This window comes from Lissotriton vulgaris, unplaced genomic scaffold, assembly GCF_964263255.1.
Source record: "Lissotriton vulgaris unplaced genomic scaffold, aLisVul1.2 SCAFFOLD_3321, whole genome shotgun sequence".
Classification (NCBI taxonomy): domain Eukaryota; kingdom Metazoa; phylum Chordata; class Amphibia; order Caudata; family Salamandridae; genus Lissotriton; species Lissotriton vulgaris.
The window spans coordinates 232083-246705 of record NW_028243649.1 but is presented as its reverse complement, the minus strand read 5'-3'; the positions used below and the strand labels follow the sequence as shown (position 1 = coordinate 246705).

Here is a 14623-nt window from a genome sequence, read left to right as displayed (position 1 = left end):
TTTCACACATCCCTTGGTTTTACTACAACAGCAGCAGGTGTATTAGCTCCAATCAGTTAAAATTAGACACTGCACATGTGCATTAAATCGATCTTATGCCCACTCTAGGAGTCAAAATAACACTAACTGGTAAACACACAATACACACACATTTTTATACTCAACATTATGCAATCTCCCAACACATGCTGTACACGGGGCACATTTCCATTAACTTTATTAAATACATAATTGTGATGTCAAACAATTACTTTCCCCCTTCTCCAATACGTGTGCAAAAAGTCACATCTGAAAATGCAGAATGTTTTATTTGCTTTTAAAGCAGTTGTAGTATCTGTGCCAGAGAAAAAGAACAGAAGAATGTCTGTATGTTGGCAAATTTTAATGCATATACTAAAAGACAATCTTGAAGTATGTTTTAACTAGGAACCTGAGGACAATTAAATCAATGTAATACAGCCCCGCTGTTCAAAGGAACATATCCTTCAGAATAATAAAAATATATATATAACAAAGAGGAAACCAACATTTCTTTTGTCCACGAGTTGGCATGTGTAAGGTCCTCAAATGTATTTGAAAGTAGCAGTGGAGACAAGTACACACAACACTTAGATATCTGGCATCACTAAGGTAAAAGCCACAATTTGAGACTACATTTCTGTTCTTCATTACTACGTTTGGGACAGTCTATTAATGTGCTAACACAAAAGTGAAACATATATTGCTACTTGTTGAGCAAAAAAGTCTCAAAGCTTGGTAATCGCAATCCTCCCTTTATGATGGTGTCACACACCACTGAAAGGAAGTCTCACTTAAGTTCATTGCATCAGAGACAACTTGAGCAGAGGTTCTTTTCAGAATAGTAGGGATGCATAGTATCTGTACGAAAGTTTCTGAACCGAGACAGAGTTTTCGGTGCCTATATACCACCACATTGCCCATAGGAACACGCTCCATGAGTGATTACTTCTTGTTGCATTCAGTTGTCAGGGTACAGGCCTCTTTTCGCCCTCTTCGATCACTGTGGAAGAGATCTCAAGGTCCTGTAATTTGTCATTCAGACTTGTGTCAGAGTCTACTATACTTTCCAGATATCTACTTCCAGCACAGGCTTTTCCAGTCATTGGATCAATGACATTTCCAACTTTGTATACAATCTCAGCCAACTCATGTTTGACGTGCTTCGATCTCCTCTCAGGTAAAGCTTTCAGAAGGACAACATCCCCAACAGTACACTGTTGCAGTGCATCGTGAGCGAAATATGTTTTGCGCTTGTTGTAAAACTGTTGAAAGCAAAGAGAAATGTCAATAAACGTATTATATCTGAAAGTACAAATCTGCATTAAAAATTCATGCATATACAACACAGAAGCATGCACATACTCTCCGGGTCAGGTCTCTTCTGCCACTGGTCTACATGAGTGCCATTTACACTCTGCTTCTTTTTATGACAGCATATAAGATGGGGTAATGGATCAGTTCACTTCAACAACAGGCTCTCTTACCCTGAGAGCGCTTGGATTTGTCTGATCACACGTGCACATCCAACTGAGAATGTGCGCTCTTCAGTAAATGGAAGTTAGACTAATCATTTAGCTTTCTTTTTTCACTTCTCATTAGGTCCACTTTCATTTCTTTCCTAGTCCTCTTTTTTAGAGCACACTAAAACTCCAAATGCAGCCCTAGGGTACCACTCGCTTGCTGCCCATTTCATCTGCAGTGCACCACACAAGGCACCACTACTGCATCTAAAAACAAGCCAACATCATGGAATGGTATTATCTATACAGTATATTGATTTTCCTATTCCAAGATTGCCAACACATTGATTCTACAGGTGGTAGCCATCCTGAAACTTTAAAACAGTGACACACTATGTACAATACCATTGCATGAAGCCCACCAACTGCTTTGTTTATTGTAAGCATTTGGCCACCATGTTTAGGCTACTTTCTTTTTTTTTAAACTTTTATTCTTTTAATGTATCTTCAATACGTCCTTAAGTTTGAATGTGGTGCTTAAATCCATCAGTGACTAAAAAGGCACCTTCATTTATAAGCCAGACGTATCACCATTGCCACTACTTGCTATATACAGTTGGTTTTAGACTGGTATTATTCTCATGACAAACATGTTGAATTATTTTCGTTTACAATAAATATGATCTGAAGTCTCTTATGAGTATTTATTTATTTATTTATTTATTTATTATAGTGTTTTGTATAGCGCGAACAAGACCCGTGGGTATCAGAGCGCTTAACATCGAGGTAGGTTACATATTGGCAATACAGAATCATTTATACAAACAAACAGATATGAGGTAGAGGAAACTGTGGCTATGAGAGGGTGCCTAAATCTAACTAATCCAAACGCATGTGCAATTAGCAATAGAGGTAGGTGAGGCTTAGCTTATATCCATGTCTATATCGACGACTAAGGTGAGGTAGAGGTTATATAGTTTTGGCTTTAGAAAACAATTATAAGTTCGCCTAGGACTGTGGTAACGTTCAGGACACAGTCAGGGCTTGTGTGAGGAGTTAGTTCCTTATCAATGATAACATTCTTGAATAATATTCTTGAGAGGGCCCTCCATCCGCTGACATGAGTATTCGAACCCCTGATCCGCCTGCTTCCCTATGCAAGGTATTTACTCAACATAAGACTCTTCAGTTCCCGTTTGAATGTTACAATATTTTGAATCTTCCTCAGACTTGGAGGGAGTGAATTCCAGACTCTGGGGGCAGCTCCGGAGAAAGTTCGGTCATAAGACTTTTTCTTTCGGAAGATGGCTGGCCGCAACAGCAGCTCCTTGGCGCTTCTAGTTGGTCTGTTTCCTCCCGATAGCTTGATTTTCTTGGCTAGGTATCTTGGCGTGTTATAGTGCACAGCTTTGTGGGTAATACATGCTAACTTAATTTGAATTCTGGCCTCATAAGGAAGCCAGTTTAGTGCTTTCAAGTGAGGAGATATATGATCAAATTTCCTAGATCCTGTGATGAGTCTTGCCGCTGCGTTGAGACAGGCTTTTAGTGGTGCTCTGGATGTTTTAGGTAGGCCAGCTAATGTGGAGCAACCATATTCAATCCTTGATATAACTAGAGATTGTATAGCCAGTTTTAGATCTGCCTCTGAAATGAATGGTTTTAATCTTCTTAGGTAGCTCAAATGGTAGCGGGCGCTTTTCGCCATTGAATTAATGTGGGCTTTCATGTCAAGGTTCTCATCCAATGTGATTCCTAGTGATTTAGCAGAGTTGACTAGGGTTGGGGTGCAGTTAAGCGCAGTCACCAATTTGGTCCATTCCTTTATTTCAGAGTGGCTCCTTGGAGGAGTATATTTTAAATCAAACAAGGGAACCCACAAGGTAGATAAGGACTTTGGGTATCAGTATTTTACAGAAACAAAGGTCCTTAAAGAACATAATAAAGTTACGGCAAATATAGACTAGAATCAGTGCTATATTAAAGATGTCCAGCCGGACAAACAATTTAATGAATCAAAAAAATACTAAGCAAATAAGAGCACAGCAATAGAGTGGGACCCAGTCCTGCGTCCTACACAAACATAAAACAATTACATTTGGACAAAAACATTTTCAGGCAAGACAGGAATAGCTTTTGGCCAATATGAATAAATAGGGCCAGCTTTCAAAGAAACAGGTAATGCACTTGTTTAACACATTGAATTAATGTGCATACTGTTTAAACAAGTCAACAGCGTTTTGATCCTTTTTAAAATACTAGGATCATGATCAGGACGGGTATTATACAAGCCTGAATTAATACACGGCCTGTGAACAAAAGAAAAAATTGAGGAGGAAAGGCAGAAAACAAAAAGATATTAGAAGACACGTAGAAGAGGAGCTAAAGATGATCTCCTAGTGGAAACTACTGAGCATGCTAAATTGTGGTAGCTATCGTCAGAAAAGTGCAGAAGAGTTAATCTATTATGAGTAGCACATACCTGATCAATTGCATTAAAACACAAATATCCAACATCGAATGCCGATGATCATTCAACTTACCTTAAGTAAATAGGGGTCTAACACAAGCCTGGTTACGCGAACCTTTGCGGTTTTCGGCATTTTTGTTCCGATCACTTTTCCCACAATCCACTTTGCATGGACAGCAGCAACCTTTGCCGCCATTGTTCAGCAAAAGAAGAGGAGCTGTAATTGTAGAAAAGAAATGGCATTCAAAATTCACTTGAGAAAGCGACAACTGGTTTATGCAATTAACTCTTAACATATTGATTACATTGCAATACGACTTGCAAACACAACCTTAACCCGTTTAGCGCTGCGCAAAATCCGCCACGCTGCGGGCGTTCTATTGCGCAGGCGTGGCCCGTCAGCCAGAGACGTGCACAGCACTACCGAGGTAGTGCTCGCGACGGCCGTTGGCAGCAGCTAGTGGGTTAAATATCAAAATGATTAGTTTTAAAGGACAGTAATCAACAAGGTAGTTGCAGTAAAGGCCTGCCCTCAACTTTTGCCATCAGATTTGAAGAAAACTATAAGGTGGCTTCAAACTTGCTAGTAAACAATTTTTTTTCACTTATCTACAATGCCTATCGTTACAACAGTGCTACCCAACACAAGTCTGAAAGCTCATGAACTCCCTGGATCGATAAAGTTTCTTTTTAGGCACCGATCGTTATCAGCTCTCTGTGTTATGCACTGGACAACTACACAGAGGGATTTTTGTGGTCTGATGAGCTTGAGTATTTTAATCTGCTAAGAAGGGTCAACTCCCAACACTTTATTTTGAGGAAATGTTTGTTGTCTAGTAACTTTCCACCACCATCAGCAAGCAGGAGTGGGTGCGCCAATATCCTCAAATGTGAGCTACGTACCATATTCTCCAGTAGTTCTACATAGATTTATAATGGAGACAGTGCCACTGTCCAATGCGATCCTGGTGCTCCGATTACTCTTTTTCACGGTCTTACTCTTCTCTACGGCAGTAACTTGCTGATCAAAATGACTCGCATCATGGTCCTTTCCAGAAATCGAGGGCTTTCGTTTCTCCAGCATCCAGTCTATGTTGGTAATTGTAAGCTTAGTTTCCTGATTGGACGTTTTCAAATCTCTAACCAATGCCAGCATCATCACTTCATCCTAGGATAATATTGTGCCATTAGATTCTAGCTGCTTGTCTCTCTCTGCGAGTCTCATGGGTGAAATAGTGTGTTTTATTGGGAGCTTATTGGTAAAAAAAAAAAACTAAAAAAAAACACATTATCGAATACAAATTTGACCTTTACAGTGTTGCCATGCGATTCCATGCCAAGACACACACAATAACTAAACGCATATTTTGCAACCTGTAAAAAAATGCCTTTTTTTGCATGATCACCCCCAATTTTTTTGGGTTAATGCTGCTGGTTTTTATCACGCCATGGACTGGGACACTGTTAACCAAGCCCCCTAAAACATGACGACATTAGATATACTCCGTCAAGTACCCTACCCGAGCTCCACACAGGCCCGGCCTTTTGTTCCTTTCTGACACCCTTCCCTGTTCCCATCTCATCCTTACCGTGTATTGCATTCTGTGCCGGTCAGATGGGTACAGGGGCGGTGGCTCCTGTCGTCTCTGCGGAATCGCTTCACAAGCAGAGGTAAGACTTGTGGGGCTCTGACAAAAAGTGTATGTCGGTGCTGGCCATCAATGAGAGAGACCTGTGCATTTTTCAAATGGGTGGTGAAAAAATATGAGTATGTTGCTGGAGATGTGGGCCGCCGAGCCACCAATGTACTTACCGGGGGAGGGTAAACACCCATTATTCCGCAACTTTCTTTCTGCATACCATCACTCCGCATACTTACATTACGAAAGTACCATGACTCCGCAATGCCATTATAACGCATGGCATTACATTGTATATGCTTTTACCACGCATACATTTACAACGAAATTCGTTGTAAATGCATGAATGGTAAAAGCATGTTTTTTTGAATGTTTGGATAAGGTAAGTATGGGTATAGGGATATATGTTTTGGGGTACTGAGGTATATGTTTTGGGGTGTTTGGGTATTTTAACGGTTCAGATAGTTTTGGGTTATGAGGTACAGGGGTAGTTTTAGGGTTCAGGGCTAGGTTTGGGTTTTGGGGTATAGGGGAATTTTTAGGGTTCAGGGATAGGTTTGGGTTTTGGGGTACAGGGGTATTTTAAGGGTTCTGGGGTGGTTTTGGGGTACAGGGGTAGGTTTGGGTTTTGGGGTACAGTGGTATTTTTCGGGTTCAGGGCTAGGTTTGGGTTTTGGAGTACAGGGGAATTTTTAGGGTTCAGGGGTAGGTTTGGGTTACAGGGGTAGGTTTGGGTTACAGGGGTAAGTTTGGGTTTTGGGGTACAGTGGTATTTTTAGGGTTCAGGGCTAGGTTTTGGAGTACAGGGGTATTTTTAGGGTTCAGGGGTAGGTTTGGGTTTTGAGGTACAGGGGAATTTACAGGGTTCAGGGCTAGGTTTGGGTTTTGGGGTACAGGGGTATATTTATAGGGTTAAGATGGGTTAGTGTTTAAGGATGTTGGAGTATTTTAAGGAGTACGGGTGGGTTATGATTATGGGGTGCAGGGGTATTTAAAGGGAGCAGGGTGGGATTAGCACACGATATGAGACATGGCATGAAGGGCGGAACGTACCACACGCCCACAGCACACGCCCACAGCACAACGCAGACACGCCCACAAGGGACTACTTTGCTGGCACGGTTCTTTTTCCTTTTAAATGTATATGGTGGGCGTCGGCATAGCCTATGTCCTTCTGCTGCAACTGCCCTTTCCAGCGCTGTATTGGGTGTTGTGATTGGTGCTGTGGTTCCTGAGACTACCCGCCTCAAAGGTTTGGGCTCTCTCTTTATTATATTATTAGTATTAGTATGGATCTGATGGATAGGGCAATCCGAAGGGGTGGAGACCTCCTGCTCTGATGAGACTACATAGGTATGTGCTACATTCCTGGAAAGTGACTTGGCATATTTTAATTAGTAAGACTGCAGACCAGCAATATGAAATGCTTAACAATGCATTCATGTGATGTTAAATGCACATATAGCAATACAAAACAGATTATGGATAGAATGATGAACACTGTCAAACATTCACCCCCACTCACAGATCTGGGTTAAATCCATAGGGTTTGTTTTTGGTCCTCATGTCACTCCAGTTTGGTCCCAGGCATAAGAACATCAGTGATTTGACCCTGCTCCCTATAGGTACAGTCCAGCCACAATCGCCCTGGACCACAAAAATCGGAAAATAAGCACAATCCATAAAACACAAGCACATACAGCAGATCAAAGAAACAGGGTCATAAAAACTAAAAGAAAAGACCTGTGACTGCGAAAGCAAGCCACAGATTAGATGCCACTGAAACTGTTTATATTTAAAGAGGTTGCATGCTAATGGTCGGTCAGTTATACAGTTAGCAGCAGAGATGTGAGGATTCACATAACATACTTTGCATAGGGCTACATAGTTTTCAAAAACGCATGTGCTGGGCGAGTGATGTGTACTGTCTGTGTCAACATGGAATTGCAAAGGATGAACATGTGAACTGCCAGGTTTGCTGCTACAGCACACAGACAGAATCCCATTATTTCTTTAGGGAGTGTGAGTTGCAAGAGCTCAAGTTATCGTGCGTAATACGTAATAAACGCATGCCATTACCTTTTGCATAATGTGTAACTTACATTATATCTAACAGATATATGCAGGTTTTGGGGCAAATAACGCAGACATATAGTGACCCTGGGCCCTGACATGCAGACCCTCAACACCCAAGCTGAAGTACCCATCATATAGGAGTCAGAATGGTAAGACTTTTTATTTGGTGTTTACCGTCGCTCTAATTTGATTCCCATGGTTGCGTTTAGGCAACGGGTGTAACAATATCAATCCTCTTGTCTAATTTCGGTTATTGGTTTTGTGTAGCTTCTTGTGTTGGCAATGGATGCATAACCAAAGTTAAGAGTCTTCACATAAAACACGCATACCGGAAAGGTACATGCCCTAGTTTCGATTGTGCACTTTAGAGAACGCAGAGCAACGTCAAACATTATCAATTCAAATCTATATACTTCTGAGTTTGACCAGCGGTGCCCTTGCACTCCTAGTAAAGTTTGCCTCACTAAAATGTAACATTATGCAAAAATTGCACTTCAACGTTCTCTAGAAATTAGCCACAATTCAAAGTGTGCACGCGGGAAGGACACCTTTTGAGCAAGAGAGTAAAAGGCACTTCTAGGGTTGGTGCTTTTGGTGTGGCAGCCCCAGTCTCCACTAGGTCACCTGCATGCAGCATGGTCTCAGAGATGATCGTTCCATTCCTAGTATCAATACTGCTCGTCTGATCGTGCCACATCCCATTGCGTTGTGTTTATTTAAATCCTTTAACTCTCTGTCTTGCAATTTAGCAGGCATAAACACTCGCTTCGGCAACACTGGTTAAGGTGTAATCAGAGGCGTGGCTAGAGCTTGTGGCGCCCGGGGCTATCCCTCAGATTGCCGCCCATGGCATCCGCAGCTTTCGCGCTACAATATTGACGGCCCTGGGACGGGACCCACAAGCAACCCCAAACGGGGTACGTAGCGCATGCTGCACTGCAGGCAGCATTTACAAGCAGGTGCTCTTGCCTTGCTCTTTACACGGGGGCTGCGCGGCACTGGGGGCGGCCTTTATAATTTATTTGAGGACACTGACTGCAGTCACTGACAGTGAGTGTACAAAATAAATTATGAAGGCCCATAGCTGCCAAGGTTTCAGATTGCTTATGTGTGACTTTTTCGTAAAATCAAACAATTAGGATGAGGGAAATATATATATATATATATATATATATATATATATATATATATTTCCCTCATCCTAATTGTTTGATTTTACGAAAAAGTCACACATAAGCAATCTGTATATATATATATATATATATATATATATATATATATGCTGCAAAGATACGTGCACAATCCGTCACGCAATCCAGACCACACCAGCAGTACTTCAAAGTTCATCTTTATTAAAAAGGTAGGCATGACGCGTTTCGAGTAAAAACCCTTTCTCAAATGCCATATGCTGTACAACTGTGGGTTCGTTAGGTTTAAATAACGGGACTTTTAGACATTGAAAAGGGACCAAGTCCATTACATCCAAATTTAAAGGGACAGTTATTTGTTTAGTCTTTTGTGAATATTGCGCTGTTTTATGCAATTTTAAAAGCAAAGGAGAGTACCCTTTCTTACTTTGAGTTCTTTAGTAACCCCCAAATGGTGAAACAATGCAGGTTTGGTTTGCTCAGTTCTCCGTTTTGTTTGCTTCTTTCACTTCTTGGACTTCATGTCCCATAGTGCTCCACAACTGTCCAGTTTCATTTCCAACTGGTTTCCAATGTAGATGGCAGTTAAACTTACTTTTATATCGTGTACTGCGTGCCATTGAAGTTTTACAGGAATAGTTCCATATCACAGACATGATGCGCAGGTAATAGTTTCACGACCACAGTTGCAGCATTTACAAGCAGGTGCTCTTGCCTTGCTCTTTACACAGGGGCTGCGCGGCACTGGGGGCGGCCTTTATAATTTATTTGAGGACACTGACTGCAGTCACTGACAGTGAGTGTACAAAATAAATTATGAAGGCCCATAGCTGCCAAGGTTTCAGATTGCTTATGTGTGACTTTTTCGTAAAATCAAACAATTAGGATGAGGGAAATTATATATATATATATATATATTTCCCTCATCGTTTGATTTTACGAAAAAGTCACACATAAGCAATCTGTATATATATATATATATATATATATATATTTATATATATATATATCCACAAATTCTGGGTCCCACTGATTAGAAGGACACAGAGACGACACACCAGGAGGTCTTTGCACAAATCCTTTATTGTGCACTCGTAGATCAAGGACGACGCGTCTCAGCGTAAGCCTTTTTCAAGTAGCCACCATTTTGCAATTCTCGAACATCAGACAAAGGCCACCTTTCCCAGCCAATACCCCAGCCACAAAAATGGACCATTCCAATTCTCGAACATCAGACAAAGGCCACCTTTCCCAGCCAATACCCCAGCCACAAAAATGGACCATTCCAGTTTAGGGTATCTTAGGATAACACAGGGAGCTCCCATATCCACCAGGTACAATTTAACTTTGATCTGAGGCGAAGGATATTTAATGTTGATCTAGGGGAGACTATCAGTCTGACATTGGTCTTGAACCCCGCTGCCAGCGCATTAGCTGAACCTCATTTCCCGACAGGAAACACGATATTGTAGTACGGGATCGCACGGCATCTAAAATTGCCATGTAATACCCTAAATACTGGTATATCCTTTCATACATGGATCCTTTCAGGGAAAGCGAAGATAACTAAGGGAGCGCCCGAGCTATCCAATTACTCTCGATTGGAGGTGTAGAAAATGCAAAAAAAATTAAAAGGGGAAATGATTGTTCCGACAATGGTCTCGAACCTCGTTCCCAGCATTTTATCCGAACCACAATTCCCGATGGTTACAGCGTTTTTGTAGTTCGAAGTCACGCGGCTTCACTGACAGCCATAAGACATCTGTAATACTTAGTTTCCCGACAGACCATGCGATTTTTGTAGTTCATGAACGCGTAGCTGGGGAATACAGCTAGTTAATAGCCACAATGTTACCCTTTTTATCCAGCCCGAAAGTCAGACAATGATTTACAAACAATCAAGAATACAGAGCAATTCAATTGATGAAATGTACATATGCATACAGTATTATTTTGTATCAGTATCGGTTGTTATGACATCAAAGTATTTTCTTTGTTTTTATGGGTCATGACATGAAAGAAGGACTCATATGTGGGAATTGCAAAATGGTGGCTACTTGAAAAAGGCTTACACCGAAACGCGTCGTCCTTGATCTACGAGTGCACAATAAAGAATTTGTGCAAAGACCTCCTGGTGTGTCGTCTCTGTGTCCTTCTAATCAGTGGGATCCGGAATTTGTGGATAACAAAGAGTTGCGGCTGCTACTACCGATGACATCAGTGTTGTTTGGCCGAGGATCGTTCGAGCAGCATTTTTGGTAGTATATATACACATATATACACACATACATATACATATCAGAAATTACAGCCATTTCAGCAACGAGAAACACTACGAAGATCTTAAAACTATTGCAAACCACCAGAAATGGAAGGGCACTATCTGACAAGAAACACAGACTGCGTAGCTGCCACGTTTTAAGAGGGCTTATGTGTGACATTTTCAAGGTTTTAGGGTACCTATGAAGGGCATTCAGCTACTAAATGTATGACACTAAGAGTGACAATTTTTTGCAAGCAAAATCAACAAATTAAGTACATGGAAACAGATAAACATAACAAATTACATTCATTTGAGCAAGGATAAGCTTTGAAAAGAACTTGAAACTGCTGCAAAACACCTAATACCACTGTAAAACGATTGTATACACAGAATCTACTCTAGTGATTTCACACTTGTGATCATTGTTGATTCTTGCAGAGCCACAGAAATTGCATTTGCCAGTATAAAATTGCTAGATCATGTTTGGCCACGGAGCACATTATCGCACTTGGTGCAGCAATCCAACTCCTTTTCTTTTTGTAATCTGAACCTTATTGCATGCTGTTCCTAAACACAAACATCACTGATTCTAGCGCTTGCCCCGTAGTGTAACAGGCCACTTACCAACGGGAAAATCCTGCCTAGGGCTGCAGGGTCTAAGCTGCAATGTGAAACTCACTGCTGACAGCTGCTCTGCTCAGACCTGCTCACAGACAGTGCTATGCTCGAGTCCGTCGGGCAGTCGATACACCACAGTGCTCTGACGTGGGCAGAAAAAGGCAAATGCTCTCAGCAGCAGAAATAACTTACATTGCAGTGCGCGGTGGGTGTCTCTTAAAAAGCAGCGCTCACCGTAATGAAACGTGCAGTCGAGTACTTCATTTTGTCTAGGTCTTCCTGGGGCTCGGCAGCCACAGGACTTGTAAAAAAACATACCTGATCCATCCAGTTAGGAGTTAGTTACGCGCCATACCTTGAAAGAGCCAGCCAGGTTGTGGAAGCATTACATTGAAAGGAGCCTGCCCCGACAAAGAAGTATTTAGATCTTAACATTTACCGGCTGTGATTTAGAAAATAAAACCGGAGAATTAGAATACATTACTCTGCTTACTTTTATCTGTAATTTAATGCTGGTGAGCGTGGCAATTAAGTAAAGGCCTCTTGTGGACGCAATCACAAGTATGACACAGGCCGCAAAACGCCGGGCGGGATGGCATTCAGGGCGGCTCACCTCACCTCTGTACATGCTGGATTAATGTGTTGTGCTGCTGGTTGGGAGAGGGGCGGGGAGAGCAGTGAAACCAGCTCTGCCCCTCTCTACCGTGGGGATTGTCCAGAGACTTGCAGATTATTTTTTCCTCGCTTGAATAGCAGTCTACTCCGACTGTGAAAGTAGCATACTATGACTACACACGAAGCTGGCAGGCAGCAAGTATTTAAATTCCTCTGTATTGACATTTAGCAAAAAAAACGTCCGACACGTGGTGCAGTCTACTCATTCCATGTTCAGTTATAGAAAATAAAAGTAAATGCAAAAGTATATTTTCTTTTCACTCACGTTGCCTAATTGAGTTGCGAGTCGTCCAGGCTGTTCAGTGAGTCCCGAGCGTGGGGCTGTTTCGTGACGGACTGGAGTCTGTCCTGCCGGCTGGTGCCCCACGGGTCACTGACTCCTTCCTCTGTGTCCCTCGGCCTCGGCAAAAATGTAATTCGCCAGGGTGCGGCAGCTGACAGCACACTTCACCCGGGCCAGGCTGGCTAGGGGCCGCCGGTGCGAGCTGCAGCAGGAAGCTACGAGAGCCACTAATGGTTTAGGGGCGGTGAGGTAAATTCTACTACTTACACTGACCTTCCGTGAAGCCAGGTTAAAGTCTCGTGCCCGTCATTGAACTTTTAAATATGACGCTGACTGTAAGTGAGTACTTCCGGTTTGCTCGACAGCCATTCATATGGCTGAGTATATACCAATAGGATGTCTTGAAAGTGGGTGGGGCTCATAAACTGTGAACTGACTTGTGATTGGAGCATTGGTTGTAACACAGCCAATCGTAGTGCGCTGCGCATAACACTGAAAAATCATTTGGCTGTGATATTTGCTCGTGCTTCTGCAGTGTGTAAATAGTACACATTTTCGTCATTTATGTTCTTACCTACGGGTTGACTTGGTTGGGATCGATGGGACTGTGCGTCTCTCACGAATCGGCCTGTGAACTCGACCTTGAGGTGTCAGACAGTCTCGGTCGGGAAGGATTTCCTGTTCTTTGGCTGTCTTCGGAAAATAGACTCGGCCCTGGACGAACAGGCAGCAGCATCTTAGCACTTCCCTAGGTTGCTTACATGTATATTCAATACTATGGGATGCCAAACTCAGTTTCGGCTAAACATTATCTCACACTTATCTAATATTCCTGCGGTTTACTGCCACAAAAGAGATAAGCAGACTCGTGTATTTAATGGAGATAATAAAACACGCAATGGTAAATGCAATTGGTTTTTTGCCTATGTCATTAATAATAAGCTGTTGTAAACAGACTAGCACATGAGATATAAAAATACCTCTACAAAAATGCGCTTATACATGCCAGTGCAAAAGATGTCCTCATGCATGACAGTGCAGGAGAGGTCAGGTCAATACGCATGTAGGTTCAGCAGCCGTGCAAAGCCCCAGTTCACGTGGGAGCATGCCCGCTTGGTGTTCGCATAGGTGTACGGAGTCGTTATCTCTTGGCCTGGGTCTGTCTGTGAGAAATTACGGCACGATAGGAACAGCGAGGCGGAAGGGGGCCAAACCCATTTCGCTAACGTAAGGTGTATACGTACTACTTAGTATGTTGTATAGCAGCGCAGTTCAAGTCTCGCATCAGCGCAACATCCTGTAATTCTGGGCAAATAACTTGATCTCCCAATAAAAACAATAACCCCAAAATGAAAGTGTCCCTGTGTAATGTAAGTGGTGCACATGTAAAGCACTCCCTTCAGTTCGAGTTTGTGCTACATGAAAGCTTGAATGAAAACAAGCATTTACAATGCAACGGTTTCGCCTTTGTAAAAGTTAGAGCTATTGTCATTGTAAATGACAATTTTTTTTATTTATGTGTTGGTTTTGAAAACAGATAAATAAATGGCATTGTCATTTACAATGCCAATAGCTTAATCTTTCGCAAATGTGAGACCTATTGCATTTGCACCCACACGCACACACACACACACACAGAGCCACCCACACAGAGCCACCCACACACACACAGAGCCACCCACACAGGAGTGAGGGCGGAGGGATGGAGGGAGAGAGCAGCGTGAATCTCTCCGAATCTAATGAAAGCCCTTCCTAAGCCTGATGTATTGCACCTGGCAGTCACTTGGTCTGCTCTAGCTATTGAATAATTGAAAGGGTCTGATCGGGGGGAGGGGGGACCTTCCCGAGGAAGTGTCTCTACACATGTACATTTCCAGGCAGACCTGCTCGGCTCCCCCTCTCTGGAGCAGCTTTAAGTGTTCCACTCTTGGTTGTGTGTCTTTCCTTCCCTTGTTTATTGGTTTCCTGT

General features: G+C 42.4%; 1 protein-coding gene across 3 annotated transcripts; it reads right to left on the bottom strand.

The window, feature by feature from the left end:
- Positions 1-200: 200 nt before the first annotated feature.
- MRPS17 (mitochondrial ribosomal protein S17) lies at positions 201-13029 on the bottom strand. 3 transcript variants are annotated; one of them, XM_086948649.1, is made up of 3 exons: positions 12928-13029; positions 4025-4168; positions 201-1283 (listed from the first exon to the last, which is right to left on the bottom strand). In XM_086948649.1, the coding sequence occupies exons 2-3, from the start codon at positions 4145-4147 to the stop codon at positions 987-989; spliced, it is 420 nt and encodes a 139-aa protein (XP_086804775.1). In that variant the 5' UTR covers positions 4148-4168; positions 12928-13029; the 3' UTR covers positions 201-986. The 3 variants fall into 3 exon arrangements, with proteins under 3 accessions (XP_086804775.1, XP_086804773.1, XP_086804774.1); XM_086948647.1 differs by having other exon boundaries at positions 12637-13014; XM_086948648.1 differs by having other exon boundaries at positions 12922-13014.
- Positions 13030-14623: the final 1594 nt, after the last annotated feature.

Coding starts and splice junctions, on each gene's coding strand:
- MRPS17 (XM_086948649.1), bottom strand. CDS start 4,147: ATGGCGGCAAAGGTTGCTGCTGTCCATGCAAAGTGGATTGTGGGAAAA. Junction 1,284..4,024: donor TAGACCCCTATTTACTTAAG/GTAAGTTGAATG, acceptor TGCTTTCAACAG/TTTTACAACAAGCGCAAAAC.